At 50.1% G+C, this 24,177-nt stretch overlaps 1 protein-coding gene across 1 annotated transcript; it reads left to right on the top strand.

The window, feature by feature from the left end:
• Positions 1-498: 498 nt before the first annotated feature.
• On the top strand, positions 499-23,525 carry MMP17 (matrix metallopeptidase 17 (membrane-inserted); the record flags this gene model as incomplete). Its single annotated transcript, XM_010153223.1, has 10 exons — positions 499-513; positions 635-767; positions 2,653-2,779; positions 9,630-9,913; positions 12,907-13,083; positions 13,218-13,317; positions 15,479-15,561; positions 19,396-19,548; positions 21,689-21,946; positions 23,215-23,525. Coding segments are annotated over exons 1-10 (1,641 nt in total), but the record flags the coding sequence as incomplete, so codon positions are not given.
• Between the last annotated feature and the right edge of the window lie 652 nt (positions 23,526-24,177).

The raw sequence follows: 24,177 nt of genomic DNA, 5'->3' as shown, positions 1-24,177 counted from the left end.
TTGTGATGGTGTGAGGACATGGGAGGACTTGCAAAGGGGGACAGTGGAAAATTTAAAGTGTAGCACATATGGTTAGAGAGGTCCAACTGAGACAAAGTTGGGCAAAACCCAGGTGCTCTGCAGCCACGGCCAGAGGTCAGCAAGGTTCCTCTATCAGACCTGGGGACCCTCCCCAGGCCCCCCATGGGCTCCCACTGGAAGTGATCCCAAGGGAGGTGGTGTTGCCTGGCCCTCATGATGGGCAGTTTTCCTCCCCTCACTGTGCTCAGCCCTGCAGCAAGTTTCCAGAAAGAGCTGCCAGTGTTCAAGGGGAGAGTCAAAGGCGCCTGTGTCAACCCTCGGACTGGGGCTCTGCCGCTATCAAAGATGGTCTGCAGCCAGGTGGGAAAATTAGATGTCACCCTTGGAATGCATGAAGGTCACTGGATCCCATTACTGAAGGGATGTGTACAGATCCATCCTGATGCATCCATTTGTTAGCAGAGACCACGCGCTTCGATGGGGAAGCCGGATGTAAACATGTAAATGGGAAAAGTATTTCCAAGCGGAACGGACGGGACCTTCGGAGCATCTTTCTCTGCGTCTATATTTCCTTCTTTTCCTTTTCTCATCCCCCTTTCTCCTTGGTTCACAGGACTGGCTGATGAAATTTGGGTATCTGCCTCCTCCGGATCCTGTCACAGGACAACTGCAGACGCAGGAGCAGCTCACCAAGGCCATCACTGCCATGCAGCGTTTCGGGGGGCTGGAAGCGACGGGAGTCCTAGGTCAGTGGCCCATGAGCCCTCCTCTCTCCGGAGCAGAGGGATGCAGGGATGGCTCCTTGCGGGTCTGGGGAGGAGAGGGGACTTGGCACCGAGTTGTAGAGTGGCATCATCGCCAAGAAAAGCTCAGGCGGGTGTAACATATAGCCCAGTTTGCAGCTGTAAGAGTAATTACATGGCTCAGGTGCTTTGTTGCCTTGTGCTTTCAAGAACCTGAGGCAAGCAATTATTTCACCAGACCCACACACCCTTGGGGTTCCTGTTGTGCTTAAAATAGCTTTAAAAAGATCTTGGTGTGCTCAGGAAAAAAAAAAAAAAGGAAAAAAGACAAGAAAAAGGACCAAAACTGAGGCTGATTGGTTCTCCTGTTCAAAGCGTTAATTGCAGCATCACACTGAGTTGAACAAAACTCCCGATTAAGCCTCCCAATTTGTATATGTAGATATTCTGGTTTCTTCACTGCTGGGGAACAGGAAGAAAGATGGTGCTGGGTAACCCCAGCGCTGCTCGCTCCTGCCCATGACACACGGAGCCACGAGGTGCCCATGGAGAGTCTCCTTGGCTCTCTCCAAGCCGCAGCGGCTCTGGGGACCCCCCAGTTACCCCCAGCCAGCTGAGAGCCCATCACCCTCCCTGGCAGCCAGTGGGACAAGGTGGCAGGTGGCTTCTGCCTGGCACAATGGCCATCGCTTGGGAGGGAGCAGCCCAAGGCCAGGCTGGAGCGACACAAGTTTGCCGGGGTCATTCCTCTCAATGTCCTCATTGAGGAAAGGAGAAAGCCAGCATTATCCCAGCCCTCAGATGGGTTCCTGCCTGCTCTCCCCTCCCTCCCTGACATACGGCCGCGACCTCCCAACGCGTGGCCAGCTCGCTTCCGCTGCTCGGGACAGAATTAACAAGAAGTTGCTAATTAGCAGGCTGACTCTGTCCATCCTGGCCACCCTCCACCAGGCCCCGTGAGCAGCCACTGGCCATGTCCCACTGCTGGGACTTTCCCTCTCTGCTCTTAATTGAGTACATGCAATTATTTCCCTTCTACCTTATCATGAGCTGCAGGAGGGCTGGCAGCAAGGACAGCCCTTTCAAATGCATTTGCATTTTCATTTTTGGAGGGGTATCTGAAACAGGCCTGGGGGGGGCTGCCCCGGGCAGGTCATGGATGTGGGTTTGTGCCTGAAAACAAAGTGTTTAAGTAAAGATGTAGAGCCAGCATGGAAAACGGGTGAACGAATGACTTGTCTGCCTCTCAGCAGATGAGAATAGGGGCTTTAAGCTTTCATTCAGTTTTAAAAATAAATATGAAGGAATAGGAACACTTTCCAAATGAGCTCCTAGCTGAACAGAGATAGTTTATTTACATGTGAACATTTCTCTGCTTTGCCAGGGGAATAATGAGAAATTCAACAAGGGAGAATAAAACAGAATAATAAAAAATTTATATATTAAAATATAATCAAAGCTGGCCACAGGTAGTTTTCCAGACAAGTCTGCGAGATCTGTAAAGTGTCATGCAAGAGGTAACCTGCTGCATTTCCTCCTGAGATCAATAAAACCGTTCACTGAGTCTGACAGCAGAGCCAGCACCTAACCCCTGGCTGTGGGGTGTCGTCTCCCTCTACCACCCAGCTGGTGGCTGCTTTGAAGAAATGGGCTTTCAGCAGGGTTCGCTGCTGGTCGTGGGTGCAACCGTGGCATGGAGGGGGCTCGGTGCCCCGTGGGTGTTACCACGTGTGATGCTGGGGCCAGCACTGTGCCCCAATGGGCTCCCAGGCACTGCCTTTCACTCTGCCACTGCATCCTCAGCACTTGCCTTCCCTTCTCCCTGTGCTCCCTGGGATTTCTTAGCCCACCGTTCCCATGATTTCTGTTACTGTTTTTGTAACCCTAGATGAAGCCACGCTGGAGCTGATGAAGACTCCTCGCTGCTCTCTGCCCGACCTCGCCGCTGCGGAGAGCAGGAGGAAGCGATTCGCGCAAGCTGTCAGCAAGTGGAGCAAAAGGAACTTGTCCTGGAGGTAGGAATTCATCCTCCCTATTGAAACGTTGCAGAGAAGGGCTGATCCCACAACCAACTTGGGCTAAATACAGCATTGTGATGAGTTTCAGGGTGATGTGCTAAAACGTGTCCTGCTGTGCTCCTAGGACCCCACAGAGTATTTAAACTCTTCTGCTGATCCCAGCCTTAACTTTCTGGTCCCACCTGGCCATCAGCTGGGAATGGTGTGATTTGGCCAGCAGACTAGCTGGGAGCTTTTTTCTGCAGTGCAGTGGTCAGAGCATCATTTCTCTTGAGCTCGTTGGGACTTGGTGGTCTCTCAAGCAGCTGCCGCAGACTTGGCTTAGCACAGACCTGGCTTCTTCTCTTGCCCCACCTGAGCCCAAGGATTGGGCACATTTTCTGGGTAATAGTGGCACTTTTTTTTTCCTAGCCCTTGCAACAGGGGACTATTTTTCCCTTGACATCAGGGAGCGACCCATGTGGGTCACTCTGAACCTGTGATGTGCGGTTCGGGTCCAACTTCCAGGCTCCCTGCAGTCACACTGCAGTTGAAGGTTGGCAAACAAACTGATCCCTGTCCCACCAAGACTTGTGCTTTTCGGGACTCATTTTTCTTCCCTCAAAGACTGTGTGCTCCAGCAGTTGTTCCTCCAAGAACTGCTGAAGAAAGGTGAGCACCATGAGATGCTGGTACTATCCTGAAAACACATGTGCATGCTTTGGAGAGATCGCCTTCTTAATAATAAGCTGCTCTTTGATCCTGACATAATCCCTAGAGCGAGTCCACCGCCCACTGCAGAAACAAATCTCGACTTGGCTGTCGCTGTTGAAACTGTGGCCTTAGCAGGGATTTAGTCCGTGTTCCAGCACATCCTTGAGAGACCGTATTTTCAGAAAAGATAAACACAGTTCAGCTTCAGTAAGAAATAATTTTGGCTAATGGATGGCTTCTCATAGCAAAGTGACCCACGTTATAAAAGCTCAGCCTGTCCCTCTGTCGACCTGCTCCATCTTCATGGGTAAGAGGGATGAACTTCATGTTTCAGAGAGGTAAAAAATACCTTTGGGCGAATCAGTAAGACCTGCCCTGATGTCCTGCGAGCTGCCAGTGCAGGGGCATGGCAGCAAAGCTGGGCTGGAGAGCCCCAAGCCCCATCCTGGGGTAGGGCAGGCGTGCTGGGGATGCGGCATGGTCAGGATCCTGGTGCTGTGGGTACCACCGGCACTCCGGCTGTGCTGGCATACTGTCTGCAGTCCCAGGATGGAGCAGGAAAGGGGTCAGATTGTTCTGGTGGATGCAGCCCTGGGAAACCCCCTGCCTCCTACCCCCTTGGAAACTGTGATGCTGCAGCAAAGATTGCTGTAAGAAGGGATTTAGGTCTGAGGTGATTTTATATGTATGACATAAAAAAAAAAAATCCATCTCCTGACAAACTCGTTTCTGCTTTTTATTCTTTCCAAGATCTTGGCTTTTGTTCAAGAAAGGGCTGTATTTTATACCTGGAGGTTGTATAAGCCAACAGAAGGCTACAGCATTATAGAAACTCCAACAGAGTATTTACGTCCAACACTTGAGATTAAAATAGCTTTTTTGAAACTGCCATGAAAATCTGCCAATGGAGACATAAAGTTTTACACACTTACCTTTTACCCATTGATTGAAGATTTTTAAAAAATGAAACAAAACCAAATTCCAGTATGCCATGTGTTTAAAAACCGAAGAAATACTGAACAACTGCAAGGCTGGAATAAGTGGGTAAGCAAAGCTGTATGAAAGGATTGGCTTGGGATAGGCACCTGCACTGGTAGAGAAGGCAGTGTTTGGCAAACAAAATTTTACAGGCATGCAGGTTGCTCAGGTTTCTTCCTCTTATCCTTGAGTACAGCCAGCCTGAGGGACGGGAAGGCTCAGGGAGCAAAACAGGACAGGCACAGCCTGCGGTACAGCCTCGAAGCATCCCGGTACAGCCGCAGAGCATCCCAGTACAGCATCAGAAACACATCGTCTTCTGTGCCTCATCTCTGTGGGAAGTTCCCAGGATATTACAGCCTATAAATCTTTTTTTCATGGGATTTTTTTTTTACTGCCACGCTATTTTCCCGGCGCTGTCCGCAGGTGCCAGGGCAGTTGGTGAGGGGAGGGATGCGGCGGGCGGCGGGTGCCCTCTGCCGGCATCAGTGCCGGGAGCTGCCCGGTCGGTTTCCCTTGGCCTTTGCAGCCTGGTTTTCCTTTTCCTGATCCTGCTTTATCGCTCCTGGTTATGCCCCGCAGGAGGGGGAGGTCGCAATCGGTGTCTCCGTCTCCCCCCCGGGGCGACAGAGAACTGCAGCGTCAGGGCTGTGCCCCTCTCTGCTGCTCTGGACTCCTGGGGCTGGGGGCAGCCCCCCACCCCCATCTTCCTGAATCACCCAGGGGCTGAAATCTCAGCCTGGTGCCGAACTGGGTTCACTTTCATCCGTTTTTAGTTAAGGATGAGTCCTTGGCGCTGCTCCATCAAAGCTGCGGTCCTTGGGATGGGGATGCCCAGGGTGCCCCGAGCTGGAGCAAGTGCTGGCGGCAGGGGAGCAGGCCTGCCAGCGGCTGCCCATCCCCGTGAGCATCCCGAGCCCTCCCGCAGCCCAGGGGTGGCACTGCCCGAGCCCAGATGTGGGTTTGCAGGTGCATGGAGGGGTTTCGGCTGGACAGGTAAAGGTGTGCAGTCAGGGTAACCCCCAGTACCACGCTCCCATCCCCGTGATGTGCCTGATCCTCCTTTTCCTCCTTTAATCAGTGGCATCCCACTGCGGGGACCCCCCAGCCCAAGCCCAGCTGGTCAGAGTGCCTGCAGCAGTGGAGGGCACGATGGCAGGGGTGGGCAGCAGAGCTGCTCCTCTTGTAGCCTGAGATCTAATTTCACCTACATTTTCTACCTGGGATGGATTATTCCCGTGCTGGTGCCCAGTGTCAGGCTGCAGAGAGCCACCCGACGGTGTGTGTACTAACGGACAGGAGGAGGATTATCACCCAAAAATATTCAGTAACTTTTTGCAACGTGCTGGGAGAGCTGTTGTGAGAGGGGTGACAGGGGGTGCAAACACCCCCACAGCTTTCCTCTTGTTGCGTTGGGGTTTGGCAGCAGTGCCCAGGGCCATCGGGCCATGGTTCCTGATGCAGGTGGCCCCGGACAGCTGGGAAAAAGCACCTCTGCTGCGGCATCAGGCATCCACCCTTTCAATGTCCCCTATTCCCCCTGCCAGAAAAATCAATTTGGGTTTATCAGGCGATCCTTAGCCTGCTGTGTTTGGTAGTTATCAGCATTTATTTTATTTCTCTGTGGCTTCAGGGCTGCAGAAAGTGAAGGAGTGCTTTCATTAACCAGCAATTGATTTCTCATACATCACTAATACTCTTCCACTTTTGTCTTTGGTAGGACAAAAACCAAAAAGGGACCCAGAAACCAAAATAACCAGTGCTGTGGGTGCCCCTTAGTAGCAGAGAGAGGTACATCAGCCCTCTCTGGCGTCTGTTTATTAATAAGCTTGGACCCAAAATCTCTTTAGGGGGAGGGGGCTCACGAAGGACTGGCAGCAGCCGGGGGAATGTCAGCTTTCCCTTGTTTGCGTGGCAGCGCTGCCTCCTGGGTGAGCCCTGGGAGCAGAGCGGAGATGTTCTCCTCGGCAGTGCCAGGTACTGCTCTGCAGCCCCTGTTCCAAGCAGCACGGCTGATGTTACCCCATCTTCTGTCATGGTAGACGCCCCTCGGGGTGTCCCAGCATGTTGTTTTATGGGGGGCTCGGAGCCATGCTGGTGGGGTGGCAGAGGGGACTGAGGAGCCCTGTCTTCTCTTCCTGGCAGCTTGGTGTGGGTTGGGTGGAGGAGGAGAGGTTTCTCCCCAATTACTCCCATCAGGCTTTTGCCTGAGATTGGAGCTCTGTAAGGGGAGTCTCAGGAGGGATTAACATCCACGAAGAAGCAGCACTGCTCTCTGCTGGGTACCTAAGCACTGTTTACTACAAATAATAATAATAATCAAGGTGGGAGGACGCTTGTTTAGTCCTGCGTGCACCTGCGTGATGTTAGAAATGTGCCTGCTTTTCAGTGGAACTGGGTAACGCAACGCCACCGAACATCCTATCGGCGTAATAATCTTCTCCTAATCTCATTGAAAACAATTAGCAGAGCTCGGGCAATCAAATCAGATGCTGAATTGAAAAACCCTGATGGGATTCTGTGAAAAATAACAGTGGTAATGAATAAAGGAAGGGGGCTTTTTCACTTACACCTGCAGCATGTTAATAAAATGTGGGTCAGCTCAGAGCTGCAGGACCTTTTATAAGAAGCAAAATAAGTATTGATACTGTTTCTGCCTTAATCTAATGTTTCTGGAGTCAGGGGTTGGGATGAATGTTAATAATGTTTGTCTCTTTAGACAGGGCTTTTCATCCACTATCCTTTCACAAGGAAGATCAGATTTATTATCCTCATTCTACAGTTTGAAAGAGAGGGAAGGGAAAGCAGAGTGGCTCATGCAGTCAAGTGGGGCTTGAGAGGGGAAGAGCAGATAATGTCCCCGATGCTGAGTCCATGCCCTAGGCACCCTGATCTTGGAGATAGGTCATAATCCCTGGATTAAACATGGTGTGTTTTACACGTATTGAACGTACCGAACCCTACTAGTTCAGTAGAGATTAAAGCAGCAAAGGGTTTCCCTAAATCCAGAGGAGTGTTGTGGAAGATGAAGACACCTAGTTAATGAATATCTGGAAACCAGGTGGCCTTTTTTTTTGTACTGTAGAGGTTTACATCCAGCCACAGTCTTTTCTATAGATTAAAAATTGCCTAGAAATTGTCTTTTCTACCTCCATGCTCACACTGTATCTCCATGCTGTCTTTTTTACAAATGTGTCTTGTTTGAAGTCCCATGGTTATCTGATGCTATGAGTATGCTAACTCGTTTAGTTTAGTAGATAGGGTCTCTTTTTGCCCAGAATAGTTTAGGGATAGCAAAGGTGTGGGTATGAGGGAGTTTTGCTCATCTGGCTCTGATGTGTTTTGCCCAATTTACCCATCTCATTCCCACCATCTCTTGGATGGGGTTCCCAAGCCCTTCATAGAAACTGTTAGTGAGATTTCTGCTTGTTCTCAAGAGTTTGTTTCTGCTTGTTGTTTTTGTTCTGTCCTGGATTTTACCCTCACGAGTTTCACCCAGGTCAGGAGGTGGTACCCACCCTGGGCTGTGTGTCCCTGAGGGCATGGGATATACACAAATACTGTGAAAGCAAGAACAAGTCATTGCTACTCCCCTTCGCTGATCCGCAGTGTCTCCCACTACCCAAATCATTACTTGTAGAAGGAGTTTGAAGGACCTGAGGTCCCTTTTTGACACCTACAATTACCTCTGGAGGTTTAGTCGGGTCATTACTTCACACTGGTGCTGGGGAGGGGTATAACACTGAGCAGTGCTCTCCCTGCTGTATTATGCAGGAGGGCAAGTGAGGTGCTGATAATTGTTGCTTCAGCCTTTAAAAATCTGTCAAGCCATGAATATTTCATGAGCACTTTGGTTGGTGTGCTGGTACACAAGAAATAAAGTATCCATTATTACCACAGTAGAGCTGGCCAGAAATTTTCCAGCAGAATTGGTTTTTGTCAATAATTACTCAGTCAACAGTACATTTTCCTGGAGTGTGTTTATTTTTGTCAAAATTGTCAATGAGAGATTATCTAAACATATTCTGTTAGAAGCCAGGGTACCTTGTTGCACCTTTGTCTTTTCACCTCTTTTAAATCAACAATATTAGAAATTCTTTTTCAAGGTCTGGTTGTGCAGGAAAGATTGACTTTTTCCATTTCAGCTCCGAACAAAAGGGAGGTTTGAGTCACGCAGCTGCAGGGCAAACGCCGGCGCAGGGCTGGTCCCACCTGGCTTCTCTTCCAGGGCAAAGCAGAGCTGGGGACAAAGGGATGCTGCGCTGATACAGAGAAGCTCTGTGATGTGTGCAGTTGTGTCCTAAGCCTCTGCTTATCAGTGCTTTTTCTACTAAGAAGCAAGGCAAGAGCTTCTCAACTACAGCGCTCCATCAGATAGCCTGTCTCCTGCAGGCAATAGGCTGGAGGAATTTGAATGTGATTTACATAAACTGCATCCTTTCCTCTTCCTCCTTGTTATGGATTGCAGCCTCAGAGATTGCTGGCAGTGCACTGGTCCTGGAGAATATTTTATATCTCCAACAGACATGCTAGGAAATATATGGAGGCAGCAAATCCGTACTGGATTTCCTTGTGTGTGTAATAAGAATGAGCAATGACCTGCTGTTTGTTGCAGGAGAACTGATGGGCCTGTGTGTGGTGCAAAGGCTTCAGAAGTCAATAATCTTTGAGTGTTTGGGTTGCACTTGGAACAAATAAGTGGTGAAAAAATAATTGTCAATAGATCTGAAGGAGAGCTTGAAAAGAGGGATGGGGAAGATCTGGAAAGGAACTCATGGCACTGGCATTTCCACAGCTGGGTAAGGACAGCAGTCCTGGTCATGAAGTGTGGCTCTGAGGCTGACAGCCATCTGGTTACAGCAGGGACTGGAGGTACCAGGACTGAGATCCTGAGTGTTTCACACCTGGGGAGGGGTTTCACATGCCGGTGGGCCAGGCTGGCTCAGTATTTCCAGAGGACCCAAACTCAGTCTCTGAAATTTTCATCACTCTAACACAGAAGTGATTCAGAGACTTAAATAAAGCATGTTGGGGCACTTTGTGGGTGTGCTAAGAGCTCTGGAGACCATACGGAGGTTTTGTGGTACACCAGGCACCTGCAGAGCCCTTCCTGGTGGTCCCTGGAGAAGATATTTCATGCTACTGCCCTATCTCTTCTTTTACCTCCTTATTTCAGAGTTCGCACCTTCCCGAAAGAGTCCCACCTGGGCCATGACACAGTCCGGGCCCTGATGTACTATGCCCTGAAGGTCTGGAGTGACATTACCCCGCTGAATTTCCACGAGGTGGCAGGTAACAACGCCGACATCCAGATAGACTTCTCCAAGGCAGATCACAACGATGGATATCCCTTTGATGGACCTGGTGGAACAGTGGCACATGCTTTCTTCCCTGGAGACCATCACACGGCAGGAGACACCCATTTTGATGATGATGAGTATTGGACCTTCCGATCATCAGGTTTGTCGTGGTGGGAGAGCTGCAGGCAGATGCATGTGCTCCCAGGTTCCCCCTTCTGTGCTGGTGGCTAGAGAGGTTTAGCCTCTGCTACATCATCTCCCTGAGCTTGTGGGTCCCAAGACTTCCTTCTGGTTCCCCATTCAGCCTTGCTAGTGAAATGACAGCAGCCAGCGTTGAGAACCTTCTATGTTTTTGGAAGCCTCAATGGTATCTCTTTGTTTCTCTCCACCTTATCGGCAGTTGCAGAGCTCCCCAATGCCCAACCCCACCACCCGTCTCTTCTGGGACCTGGAAGGTCACGGGTTGGGTGTGTGTGGCTGTTGGACCTCTCATACAGGGACTCTGTTCTCTGCCTTCACCATCTTTTGCGTGCTTTCATTGCCATGTGCTCTGGTTTCCTATTTTTAAAGCATATTTATTAACTGAACTGCCTGGAAAGGGCTCTCTTGTCTACTGGGAAAAAGCCACCTGTGAACACTGGGTATTTTCCTGCCGTCTCATGTCCATTATCTAACATCAGGATGTTTACAAGTTATATATTTTTTTTCTTTTATTTCATCTCATCTAGTTAGAGCAGAGTCTTAATAAGCAGAGGGACTTGCAGAAGTGTGTGCCTCAGCTGCACGAACCATCTGTGGGGATGAGGTCCCCAACCTTGTGTCAGGCGTGCTTTGACAGTGTTTCTGCAGTCACCAGCTGCTAATTTACTTGTCACACCACCTCCTCCACCAGCCTCCCCATGAACTCCTGATGCCTCAGCTTAATCATCTTGTTGAGACCTAATCTTCTTCTTTGAAATCAGCTAATACCTCCTTTCTCCCCACCCTTCTCCACCCTTCCCACCCGTTGACATCCATCCATCCCCGCTGAGTGCTTGTGGGCAGGACTGTTCACCAAACATGCTGGAGGAGGTCTGGGGTGAAGGCTGAAGATCTGGGCAGGCTGATTCTTCAGGATCCAACCCACCCCTTGGTTCGTGCCACTGTGCAACCCCAACTGGTGTCTTCTGGGGAAGAAAAACAAACCAGCAGCTCTGCTCTGCAGACACACAGGGCAGAGGCAAGTGCTGAGGTCTGGTAGCCTGCCGTAGCAGATGTGTTATGTGATGAAGTGAGCAGTGGTATTCCTTTTGTAGCTGGTTGCTGGTAAGGGTTGTTGTGAAACAAGCTCACGTGGAGGAGAGGGCTCGGGTCCGGCAGCCCCACAGGGAGGATCCCTCCCAGCATCACTGAGGGATGAGGGGATGAGCCTGACGGTGAGAAAGCTGCCCTCTATTTTGAAGGTCTTGGAGCTATCTGAACTTCATCTTTTATTTATTTTGTTCTCCCTAGTGATTCAAAAATAACAGCCTGGTAGGTGATATAAAAATATCCCCAAGGTTGTCAGTTTGGCATTAAAATGTCAGAAAACATATGTCTTGTTCTCTCCCACTGCTGGAGAAAACCAGCACAGGTTATAAAAATCCAGACTGTTTACAGACACTGTAAATAATAGTCATCAAGGAAAAAGCAGAATTCAACAAAAATATCCCCCCCATACCCAAAGCCTGGTGGGGAGCGCAAAGGACCATGCAGGATCAGCTGCGGCTGCTTCCGCGTGATGTCTCCTTTGTCCCAGTTGTGGCTTGGGGAATGTGGGGCTCCCCTGAGCTCCACAGAGTCCTTGGCTTTCCAACCTCACTGCCCTTTTGTTACAATACTCACAATCGTGATCTAAGAACCATATTTACAGTCCCTGCCGCCCTCTGGTCGTGCTCTGAGGGTTCTGCCGAGCACGAGGGGCAGCAACTGGTGGGTGTGCTTGGCCCAGCCGGTCTGAGCTGGGTGGTGGGAATGCACCAAGCAGGATCAGTCCCTGTGGCTCGTGGGGGAAACTCCTCCTTTGCTTTGGCAGTGGTGGTGTAGGTTTGGAAGCAGACATTAACCCCCGTTAATGTCTGTTAATTAACCCCATTAACAGGGGTTAATGTCTGAGCTGAGGCTCTGGAATGGGATTGGGTCTGCGTGTGGGTGAGGTCTGAGGCACTGGGGGTTGGGTTGCAAATAAGGAGATTTGGGGAAAGAGAATAGAGAAAGCCCAGACTGAGGGGAAAAAGTCACCAGAGGAGTTATCCATGTTCAACAAAATCTCCCTGATGCCCAGAGTGGTGTGTGAGGACCAAAGTGCTTTCCTAAAGGAGCAGACCCCAGAGCTGCATTTTCACCAACACGAGGTTTGGAAGGGGAGAAGACAGGCAAGTTCTCTGGAAACAAGCTGGAGGTGGTCACCTTGTCCCTTCTGCCGTACCCTGTCAGGACAGCAGCTGGATGAGCGGGGTTTTTGGCTGATGGGAGGGGGCTTTGCTGTGCAGCAGAGGGGATGCATGTAGGATGTGTACACACGGGAAGGCGTTCACGGTGGGTTTGGCTAGGGCGGCAGCGTGCGATGCCAGCATTGTGCAGGCAGGGAAAGCCTGTCCGAGCACTCACTGCTTCCTTGGCACATGGCTTTGCTCATTATTGCAGGCACGGGCGAGCTTCTGGCTGGCAGAAGAAGTTTGGTGTTGCTGGCATCACAAATTCTGTGTCTGCAGCTGCTGCAGGGCAGGCGTGAGATGCAGGAGCTGACTGCTCTGGCCCAGCTCCTGCAGCACCCGTTAGCAGGGATGAGGAATGGTTGTGCCGAGGATGCTGTCTCAGCTGTTTGTCCAGCTTTCTCACGTGCCATCAGTGGTCTGGGAATAAGCAAGGTGATCCCCAGGATTGTATGGGGCTGAGGAGTCATGTGGGCTGATGTCTGGCTTGCTTTCTATTTTCATGTAATACACTTCAGTCTCCTTTTTCCAACTGGAGAAAAATTTCTGTCTCAAACTTGATGTATTCCAAAGCTTTTCTTTCCAGCTTATCCAACATATAACTATGCCTTGCCTTGCAGCCCACCCGAACACCCAGCATTGCTCCCAGCATTCCACCAGCAAGTAGTGACTTTTATTTCAATTTTGTCTTGATCTCCAGATGCTCACGGGATGGACCTATTTGCTGTAGCCGTCCATGAGTTCGGCCATGCCATTGGCCTGACCCACATCTCTGCCATAGAGTCTATCATGAGACCCTACTACCAAGGTCCAGTGGGGGACCCTCTGAAGTATGACCTACCTTACGAGGACAAAGTCCGAATCTGGCAACTCTATGGTAAGTTTGTGTCCCTCACCCGGCTACAGCCCGTTTCTGCCATGGGGTGTGCTGGAATAGCTGTTTTCTGGGGTGAATGGAGCTGGTGGGGAGGATGGTGTACCCCTCCACTGCTTCTTTGTCTTTATGCACAGGAGTCAGGGAATCTGTGTCCCCTACAGCCAAGCCTGAAGTAAGCAAAACTGATGACCATCCTATCCTGCCAGAGCTGCCAGAGAACCGCTCCACGGTCCCGTAAGTCAAGTTCATTTCTTTTCAGCCGTCACTGATGTTCCTGCAAAGGACATGTAGTAGTGAAGCTCCACTTAAGCATCAGTATCTTGCTTGCCTGCTCACTCTGGCTTCAGTATTTGCCTCTGGACCTCTTGTTTTCTGTAAAACAAGCACACATAGAGTGCTCCTTCTTGCTCGCCTCTCCCAGTCATCTCCTGTGTACACTGTTGCTTTTTTCAAGCAGTATGTGTGGAGACTGGCCAGCCATCCCACAGCTGAAGCGTGAGAACGAGTGATAGTTGCTATTCATCCTTTAGCTAATTTTTGTCATTCAAGGCATGTCCAGAAATTCTGTATCATCTTGGAATGGCTTGCATTTCCCTAAGACTCAAAATTTTACTCGTGTTAATGGAAATTTGTCCCCATCACCCTTAGGTGAACTCATCCTTGCTGAAATTTTAATCAAATTTCCGCTGCAGTATCCCGAATTGTGCAAGCATTACTTACCTAAATCTTGCCATGGTGAGCAACTCCCTAATGTACCTGTGGGGGTGAATATTGGAACAAGTGGACCAATGGCCCGACTCCAATGCAGGTTTGAGTTGGCAATGGACTGCTTATGCTGAGTGTCATCAAGCACCCAGCGTGCCCTCATTAAGGGAAGTTCTGGATCTAGCTCATTAATAAATGTTGGAGTTACCAACGTGTTTTACTACCAGGGCAGCAGGACAGTTAAAAGAGGAAGGGACCTGAACAAAAAGGCAGGAGTTCATGGTCACACATATTTTTGCCAGATACTAGGAGCACCCCATGTGAGAGCAGCAGAGATGGAGAAGGTCACCTTCACCCCTCTGGGGTGTGACCTTGAGGAAGTCACTTTGTTTCTCTGTGCCTCAGTGCCCCATCTGCAAAGAGGATAACAGCACTGAAGCATGAGCCACCAGATTAGTCCCACAGTAATGCATCCAAGAAGAATCTAATGTTGAATAAATATCCCTGTGCTGAAGTTACTTTTCCCAGTTCAGCACCTTTTTCACCTCACGTTGCCCTGCTTGGTGCAATGCCCACAGTCCAGGGGTGCTGAGCACCAGCTCTTGGTGGAGGTGTCCCCGATGCCAGGGGTTGCAGAAAGGGTCCTAAGGGACCCTTTTCCTTGAATTTGCTGAATGCCATTAGTTATCTTTCTTCCCATATAGATTCCAATGGAGTTTTTCTAAAAGGCTCTGTATGACCTAGAAACGTGAGAGCATTTATTTATTCCCTGTCGCTGTAGGAGACCGTCGTCTCACACCAGCAGCAGGAGGAGCAGGACAGTGTGGTTCATGCCAACCCTTTCTTCCTGCCCTGTGTGTGACTGGGAAGTGGCAGGCTTCACCTCCACATGTTGTTTTGTGCCCGAGGGCTGTGAAGCTGGTGCTGGCAGCCCAGCACAACTCTTGTATCAGCAAATTAGATTTATGCTTCCCTGACACCCAGAGCAGTTTTTCTGTGCGTGTTCCCAGCATCCTCTCCTTGTCCTCCATCAATCATCATCTCTCACATGGGCTTCGTAGCATTTTCGGTCCTTCATGCTCTGTGCCTCTCCCACCCACGTCGTTAAACGCAGCTCAGTATCTCTGCTGCGACTTGCCGGGTGGCTTTCACCACGTATCACAGGCGTCATCTTGCACGTGGCATCATCTCCCTGGGTTTGGTCTCGCCTGCTTTCTGCTTTGCAACTCCATCATCTCCCACTGGCATTCTGGAGCTCAGCCTTGGAGTAGCAACATCCCCAGCCACCGGAGCGAGATGCTGCTTGGCTGTTGTCCACCACGTGTCCTGCTGCCCAGAGCAGCCGACCAAGCTGCGCTGTGCCCCAGGGAGCGGGAAGCCAGCTCTGCCCTCACCGGTTACACTGGCTGGTAGATGGAGAGCGTGTCCTCGCTTGACTCCCAGCGATGGTCTCCAGCGGCCCAGGGAGCATGTCTGCCTCTTCAGGCTGAGGGTTGCCCAAGCCCACCTTGGAATTCCCTGTGCACAAGTCTGGGCTTGAGCGTGAGGAGCAACAGATGCGCACAGCCTGTGGTCTTCAGCTGGGGCTCTGGGGACAGGGGAGATGCGGTCCATGGGATGGGGGACACCAGGCAGGACACGGCTCCTTGCTGCCCACCTGGGCTGTGCTAACCTGGGCATCTCTCCGCAGGCTCAGGCGGGATGTGCCCAACAGATGCAACACTCACTTCGACGCAGTGGCCCAGATCAGGGGAGAGGCTTTCTTCTTCAAAGGTAAGTGCCTGCTGCCGGCGGTCTTGGCGTGCGTCACCCTGCGATGACGACTGGTCACAGTGCAATGCTGTAGCAGCAGTGGTGGACAGGCTGTGGCAGGCGATGAAGATAAACTGGCTTGGGGTTTGCAGGCTGCAGGGCCACAGACACGGGCAGGCATCTTGCATGCCACCGACTCCTTCCAGCTCAAATAAAGGGCTTAGACCTTTAATCATCCCACTGAGGCTGAGGATGGATGATAAGGAAATTTCAGTGTCAATGCAAATCCTGCCCCTGGTGCTGAAGGAAACTGCCCGGCTCATGCCCGGTCCCTCAGTGCAGCAGAGGAGGTGCCCACGCAGCCGATGGCAGGTTGGGGGTCTGGTCCACAGTTAGGAAGGAGAGACCAGCTGAGGCAAACGTGCCTGCCCATGTCACCACAGTGCATGGCTGGTGTGATGCTCACAAGGGACGTATGTCCTAACACCAGGGCATGTGCAGGAACACATGGCTGCCCGGGAGCCGGGGTTTAACACTTCCGTCTGAAGCAGCTGGGCTGGTGATCATCCAGCACAGCACTTCGTACCACACTCTGATCCATTGTACAGCACTGCCCAAGTGAAGAAGAACTAAAATCTGATACTTGCACTATCGAAGTCAAAATCTGGGTCAAACCAAGGATAAGCAGAGCAACAACAGCTCTCCAGTGCTTTTTTCCTGGATGCCTCCAATTTTCCTTTCCTCCCACGCTTCACCTTTCCTAATGCTGCTTGCTGTGCATCGCTCAAAGGCAATGTGCACACGATTGCAGAGCCATCTGGTTCCGTGTCAGCAAACACTTGCTGGCAGTGTATCCCCGGGGTACCCGGCTGTTGATGAGGATCCTGTTGGTGCCTTCCCAGCTGTACAGAGCCTGTGTAGGCTGGACTCTGTGGGCTTTCTTTCCCATCTTTCCAAGATGGAAAAATGTCCACTAGGCACTTCTTTCCATCCATGGCCCCATTTGGCTACCCCAAAGCCATCCAGTAGGGAAGCAGAAGCATCTCCTGCAAGGATCAGGAGCATATGACCCATCTGGGTATCACAGGGCGAGTTTACCTGGGGTATTTGTTCAGATGCTGGCTCTAAAAAGCCACAGTGAAGAAGGAAAAAGTCAAGAACCGGTGTCCAGGATAAATGGCTGTCTGTCTTTCAGAGGGGGAAAAAAAAAAAAAAGATGAAAAGTAAAGAGAAATGCATCTCGGTATCTATTGTTGGATATATTTATTGTGCGCCAAATTGCAAATGTAAAGACCACAGTGTTAGTGGGTTCCAGCTGCACGGCTGCCTCCAGAGCCCAGCACTGCTCTCGGAGCCCCCATCACTGGCACCACGGAGCAGGGACGTCACCTCCAGGACAGGATTTTAATGACCTCTAGTGATAAGCTCCCTCCATCGATGGACATTTTGTTCTGAGCTGGCCCAGCTGGTTCCTTAGCCAGAGAGCAGCCTCTCCCACCTCAAGGGCACTGGGACTGGAGCTCCCCAGGGCTCCCAGGCTTGTCATACTGAAGGCAGCGGTGGGTTCTCCACACTGGAAATGCTGCTTGCTTTGATTTAGGTGCCTCACTACAGACTCCTCAAGTTTTAAAACAGCTTTGGCCTGCGTGTGTGTCTGCACGGAGCGTGCAGCAGTCTTGCCAGAGGCAGGCGAAGTATGGAGAGCACAGCACACAGCTGGGATCAAAATCATCTGGTATTAAAGAAAGCAATTGCCTCAACCCATCATCCATATAAAACGAGACGCTCAGGACAGCAGAACTTTACACTTGGCTTTCATCCTGCTCAGTTTGCCAGCTCAGAGAGTGGTTTTAAATGAAGCTTTTTAAACAAACATGGAGTTGGATTTTTTTTTTTTAATATATATTATTATATTTCTGCATGCTAATGGCAACAATTCCCCCATGGATCTGACTTTGGCAGGTGATTGTCCAAGCAACCGCAGCACTTTGGTGACAAGGCTCGGCCATGACAAAGCATGAGCATGGGCAAACTGGGGCCATCATGTTAAGGATTCCTTGCTATTTAATTGCCTTTTTTTTTTTTTTTGCTTTTTCCTGATAGCTTATGAAAAAAACAACCAGGCTAACCGATAGCCCAGACTATGCCTGACTCTGAGGGCAGATTCAAAGCTTGCTTGCTGCAGTTACGTGCCCGCTGAGTCCCTCGCTGGCAAAGGGTTGAAATGTCAAAAGCACTGAGGCTTTCCTCCTTGTCTCAAATGAGCCCAGGGCACTCTGAAGTTCAGATACTTATCTGCTAAAGAAAGAATTATGTCGAGCTGTATTTCTTGTTAAAAAAGTGAAAATCTGGCTTTGTCTAGTGCCTCTCTAATTAGAGATGCAGAGATCTTCTTTATTTAATTACATGTGTTTCAATCGATGTACAATGGCCACCAAATTTGAATCCTTTTTTTTTTAATGTTCTTAAAAAGAATCCGTAATTATGGCAATTCTTACCACATTTGAATGTATTATTCATTTGTGGCTTTCAGTCAGATAGAGCAAATATGCAAACTGGAGCAGAAGAACAAGAATATGATATAAATCCTTATAATTAGAATAAAACCCCCTCTCTGCAGATGTTTAAGCGTTAGAGTTTTGCCTCCTGCATTATTAGGCTAAGATCCAATTTCCATAAAATTTTAAAAGACAGCATCACAATCTGCCGGCTCTGGAGAAAGGGCTGAGTGTCGTGAATACAAATCTGAAGACGCATCTTTGCTGTCTGTTGCTTATCCCCCCTTGGGAGTCCATGCAAGAGCAGATGTAAATACCTTGCAATAATTTCTAACAGGCAATAACAAATATGAGACAAAGTTAAGAGCCGTCTCTCAGACATCTTGCTCCGGCTCAGATCTCACTGCGTGGAGCACTCTGGGGAAAACGCAGCATGGAGCATGCTGCAAAAGCTCAGGCTGAGGATCCTGGAGACAGTGTAGAGTCGGGCTTTGAGCTGTCCCTAAAATCATTAAGACTCCTCAGGAAATCCCACGTAAGGCTCCTTCAACAGGAGAAAGGTTGGCATCCTTTCCAGAGATGACAAACCTGTTTCCTTTTCCATTACCTAAAATATTCCAGAAATACCGCAAGCCAAGCTCCTTCCTAGCTGGGGCAGGGTTGCTGCGGTGCTGGAAGTGTGTGTGCTTGCACTGCTGGTGTGTTCAGCACCTCAGGACCGAGGTCCCCTGCTTATCCTACACCTCTAGATGGTACCAAATCCTTAATTGTGCCTCCTTCCCTACTTCAATCCCTGCCAGAGTTATTAATATAGTTTCCTCCTCCTCTATTTTCTTATTCCATTTCTTTGTTAAAAAAAAAAAACCAACCAAAACTCTGATATACCCATGTTTCGTTGTAACATCATATGTGTTTCTAAATATGAAAGCAGCTGGGCACCCGGCATGCAGGATGCTGTGGGTGCTCCAGGAGAGGAGAAAGCAGGATGTTTCTTTGGAGGCTGGTGCCTGGTGGAGTGTCAGCCACTGCCTGTTCCTGCCGGCTCCCGGGAGACCCCATGCAGAGCAGGGAGAGAGGCGATGAAAAGCTGCTCTCCCCTGCTCCAGCTCAGCAGTGCAGCTTCACCACACAACCAGAAGTATAACGAGTCCAGTGCAACGTCCAGGGGATTATTTTGATCCCAAAAAGGGGATGTCTTCTAATGCCTGCCAGAAATAAAGCGCTAGCAATGGCCGCTAGAAAGCGGGATGGTCCCATCTCACACGCCTGGCTTCCTGCTGTGCCGTGTGCCTGTGCTCGTCTCCCCAGTGAAGGTGGGTTGCAGTGTGGTTCAGTAATGTCCAGTCTGTTCCTCCAGGCAAGTACTTCTGGAGACTGACTCGCAATAAGCACTTGGTCTCCCTCCAGCCGGCTCAGATCCACCGTTTCTGGCGGGGCTTGCCGCTCAACCTGGACAGCCTGGATGCGGTCTATGAGAGAACCAGCGACCACAAGATCGTCTTCTTCAAAGGTGAGAGCAAGCGGGGTGCTGGAGGTAGCACGTGTGTCTCTCTGGCGTAGAGCAGGGTGCTTGGCAGCGTTGTGACCTCTCCTGCAGGCAGGAGACAGCAACATCAGCCTTGAGCATCTCCCAGGGCAGGTCTGAGACCTGTTGTCCATGAGCAAGGCCAGGAGAAAGCAGCTCGTAGGGAGGGCAGGCAAAAAGTAGCAGTCACGCTCCGCAGAAAATGAGGGAAATGTCACTGAAGAAAAACTTCAGCCAAAGCTAACCGAAATCTTAGCTCTTCAAGAATGAAGTAAAAGGAGGAACCATCCATTCAGGGACTTTACAGGTGTTGTGTTCCTTCTTTGGCTTTTTCTCTTTTTTAGTATTTGTTGTTGAGAGGAGGAGCAGCAGCAGAGGGGACAAAATTGAAACCTGAAGAGCTTGGTTTTGCTAATTATATTTCTGTTACTATTTTTTTTTCTTAAAATAAGTGGCATAATCCTCTCCTTTCATTTAAATCAACTCGCAAGTTTCTTTAAAAAGAGCTGGAGGAAAGAGATTAGCTCTTGGTTCCTACACAGATGCCCAAGTGCCCGTGGTTAGACGTTAGCCGTACACTGAATGTCACCCAAGCCCCTGGCAGGCACTGGCTCCTGTTTCAGAAAGCTTGTGCACTTGAGCTAAAAACATCCCAACCCTCTGTGCCTCCTGGCTGGAAATTGCTTTTTGTCTCCCGACCGTTCTGCTCCAAGTGTGGTGCAATTATCGGTTTCAGAAGTGCTGAACCAAGCACTTCTCAAAGCAATAATTTGGTTTCGATTCCTCCAGCCAGGCTGGAGACATGGATTACATCCCGCACAAGCCTCTGCGCTCACAGAAGCGATTCCAAGCACGGCTGGAGCATGGCAGCCCTTACGCCTGGCACCAGACCTTCCCAGCCAGGTCTGCAGACCACAGCAGCACTCGCTTCCTTCCCTTCTTTTCTCCTCTCCCTGTTGGGGACAGACAGTCCTCCGGCAGCTCAGGTCCAGGAGGCTGCTTGGGAGGCCAGAATTACAGCTGTGCCACAGCTGGGGCCTTGTCCTGCAAGGCACAGCGCTCCGTGGTCACGCATGGTGTGGGTGTTAGCCCTGCCCAGCTCCTAAGATTAAAGTCAAGATTCCCTTTCCAGCTATAAAATACTGTCTCATTCTCTCTCTCCAGTGCTGTTTCATTGATCCCTGGACAGAAACCAAAGCACACAAATTACCCCAGCCTCTAAGGTCCTGCTGATACATCGGCATGTATTTAAGTGCCTCTTCAGATTTTCAAGAAAACCGAGGGCGGAAAAAGGCTGATCTTTAAAACAGGTTTTGTGATAACTAAAAGGACGCTGCAGGTTCTCAAAGAGATATTGTACAAACAGAAAGACCATCCCAGCGCTTAGAGGATTGTGTAGGAGTTGAGATATCTTGGTTCATTTTCTTGCTCTCCCACAGACCAGGGGCCAGTCATGTTGTGTTTCATTTTTATTGGAGAAAAACCATATTGACAATTCTCGCCTGCGCACAGGGTAAGGCTGGGGGGGCGTGACTGTGTAGGACACTTGGAAGAGCAGTGAGCTGCTCACATGGGACTTGTCCAGCCCCTGTGCATCCTCCTTACATCCCTTAAAATCCACAGGTCCTTCAGCCCGGCTGACTCTAAAAAGTGTGGCCATTTCTCTTCCAAAGCAGGACAACACTTTGCTTATCAGGGGTCAAATAGCAGGCAGAAAGTGCCTTATTTCCCCAAAAAAGCTGCATGTAACTTTTTGTTTCTTGCAGCTGGGTATCAGGCAGAAATCAAAGGGGCACAAAACCAAATGCCACCACCAAATACATAAAAGTGACAACCTCACTGACACTCCTGGTGTGTTCGTGTCCCGGGACCATCACACCTTCAGCCATGCTGGAACAAAGGGAGGCTGTTCTCCATGGAGAGCCTGACACAAAAAACCCAACTACTCAAAGACAGGGGCTCCCCACTGCACTGCTGCCTTCCCATTCCCATCCTTAAATGCCGAGAGCTCAGTCCTGAGGATTGTCACGGCAACAGATAATGAAACATCAGCTTGTCTGCGGGGAATGCTGGTTTCGGTGTGATGCAGATGTGATTTTGCTCTGTGCTTCTTTCCTTTCCACAGGAGACAGATACTGGGTTTTCAAAGACAATAACGTGGAGGAAGGATACCCACGGCCGATCTCAGACTTTGGTCTCCCGCTGGGAGGAATTGACGCCGCGTTCTCCTGGGCCCACAATGACAAGACTTATTTCTTTAAAGACAATCTCTACTGGCGATACGACGACCACGAGCGGAGGATGGATCCCGGGTACCCCTCAGAGACCATCCTGTGGAAGGGAATACCAAGCCCTTTAGATGATGCCATGAGGTGGTCAGATGGTGAGTCCATGTGCCGGTACAAAAAAAAAAAAATAAAAAATCCACAAGAACAATCCTCCATGCTTCATTTGCACAGGAGCTGTAGCCCCTCTACCATGCCTGCCGACAGAAATGCTGAGCCCCAGATGGGACGACAGTTCCTGGTGTCTGAAAGCTGAAGAGGGAGGTAGGCTCCCAGCCAGATCTCCCCACACTGCTCGCTAAAAGGCTTTGTAATTTCAAGCAGGCAACAAAAATATCCTGGGGGCCTAATAATTTGATTTTATTAAAAGAACGGAGTTGATGTTGTTTTGCAGTGATTTTTAGCCTAATATGTGCTGATTTGCTCCTCACTGAATTTGTTGCCATTGGATTTTTAGCTGGGTATGTGAGGATGCAGACAGAAAATATTTTTAAAGGACGTGTTTTCCCCAGAGTTATGACTGATTTTCCAGAGATGAGATTTCTCAGTGGTTTCTTCCCTCTGAAAAGACCACAAAAATTTTGTCACAGGAGATGTTTAAAACCAGCCATTCACACTCAACACAGTGGCACTTCCAGGTTTTATTTACCAACAACCTAACAGTGTAATAGCAACCATTAAACTGGGCAGAGGGGAGGGACATCCCCAGAGGCTTTTCAAGCTGAATTTCCAAAGCTGTTGAGAGCAACTGGCCTGTTCACATGGGTAGGAGTCGTCCACAAGCATGGGATCTGCTTAGAGAATTCACAACCTCCCAGTTCAGAGCGGAAAAAATGCACCCGAGAGCAGAAGGGTCCCAGGGCCCTGCCAGGCTCAGGTTATTTATCTGAGCCCAGGGATAGCAGCATGCACTCCAGGTCATTATCAGGTAGGTGCGGTCTTCTTCAGCCTTTCCGTGCCCTGGACGAGGCCGTCCACTGACGGCTACTGAGAGAGGTGTGTGGTGTGTCCAGCCATGGATTTAGCAGGGATTTTACCCTGCACACCCTCAGTACCAGGGGGATGCAACTGCTCTAGGATCCACCACAGAAGAGGTGACATCTCTCCACCTGCCTCCTACCTGCCTGGTGGCTCCTGGCTGATATGAGACATCCCAGCCAGGCACGTCATCACCTTTTCCAGCATCTCACCACTGTGCTGCTGCAGTGAGAGAGGCAGCAAGCAGTGGTATCGCATGTGCCTCCACCCCCTGGGACTCAGCTGGGGTGGGAATGCTCCTCTACTGCTTCAAACACTCCTCCAGCCTTTCCACTGGGAGAGCGCCCATGGCCACTCACCTTGCCTTTGGGTTTTGGTCTCTTTGCAGGTGCAAGTTACTTCTTCAGGGGCAAGGAGTACTGGAAAGTGCTGGACAGTGACGTGGAGGCACAGCCTGGTTACCCCCAGTCCATCGCCAGAGACTGGCTGGTGTGCAGCGACATGCAGTCCGACTCTCCAGAAGCAGCCGGGAGCAGCAGGACTGGGGCACGCTCCAAACCAGGGCAGCATGACGAGAGCCGCTCAGAAAACGGCTACGAGGTCTGCTCCTGCACCTCGGCCTCCCCGTCCCTGCGGGCTTGCCCCGTGCTCAGACTGTCAGCCAGCCTCGTGCTGACGAGCGTGTGGACAGCAACACTGGTGTGTGCAGCCCTATGACATCTCATCCCACAGACGAGACAATGCCACGGTGCTCCAGGGAGGGGAGGTGGATACGACCCCATCACGCTAACTGTTGCAAGCAGAGAAACATTCCTAGGAACATGCCGCTGAAGGGTTTGAATTCTCCATGAGAAATGAACAGTGGTTTTTTTCTTTTTAATTTTAGTTTAAAGGTCTAATAACAGATTTTGAGTTCTGCACCTTCTTATTCCCCCATCCAGTTAAAGATGAGAGCAGCCTAACGAATTTAGAAACGTTCCATAGAGAAGCATTGCTTTGGATGTCTGAGCACGGCAAACAAGGGAGGGGAGAGCCACTGTGGTTGAATGGGAACAGAAGAGATGCTGCTGAGACAGATGGCAGGGTCCCAGAGGAAAGGCAGCAAGGCTATAGGCGGTAGTTACATGCTGACACGACGTACACATCCCATTGGATGTACTAGGTAGAAAGAAACTTCGGCTCCACTAAGATTAACTGCAAGGTGATCGTTTTACTGTCAAACCTGCTGTGGTCACTGATGTCTCAGTAGCCTGTATCAGTTTCTACGGGTCAGAAACACCTTTGCCTTTCAGAAGGCAATGCAGCTTATCTTTGTATCCGAGTCGTTTGAATTTAACACTTTCTCTAATAA

This window comes from Eurypyga helias, unplaced genomic scaffold (assembly GCF_000690775.1).
Source record: "Eurypyga helias isolate BGI_N326 unplaced genomic scaffold, ASM69077v1 scaffold27696, whole genome shotgun sequence".
NCBI classification, from domain to species: Eukaryota; Metazoa; Chordata; class Aves; order Eurypygiformes; family Eurypygidae; genus Eurypyga; species Eurypyga helias.
Note: the sequence above shows the minus strand (reverse complement) of the source record. Positions and strands in the feature narration are given on the sequence as shown.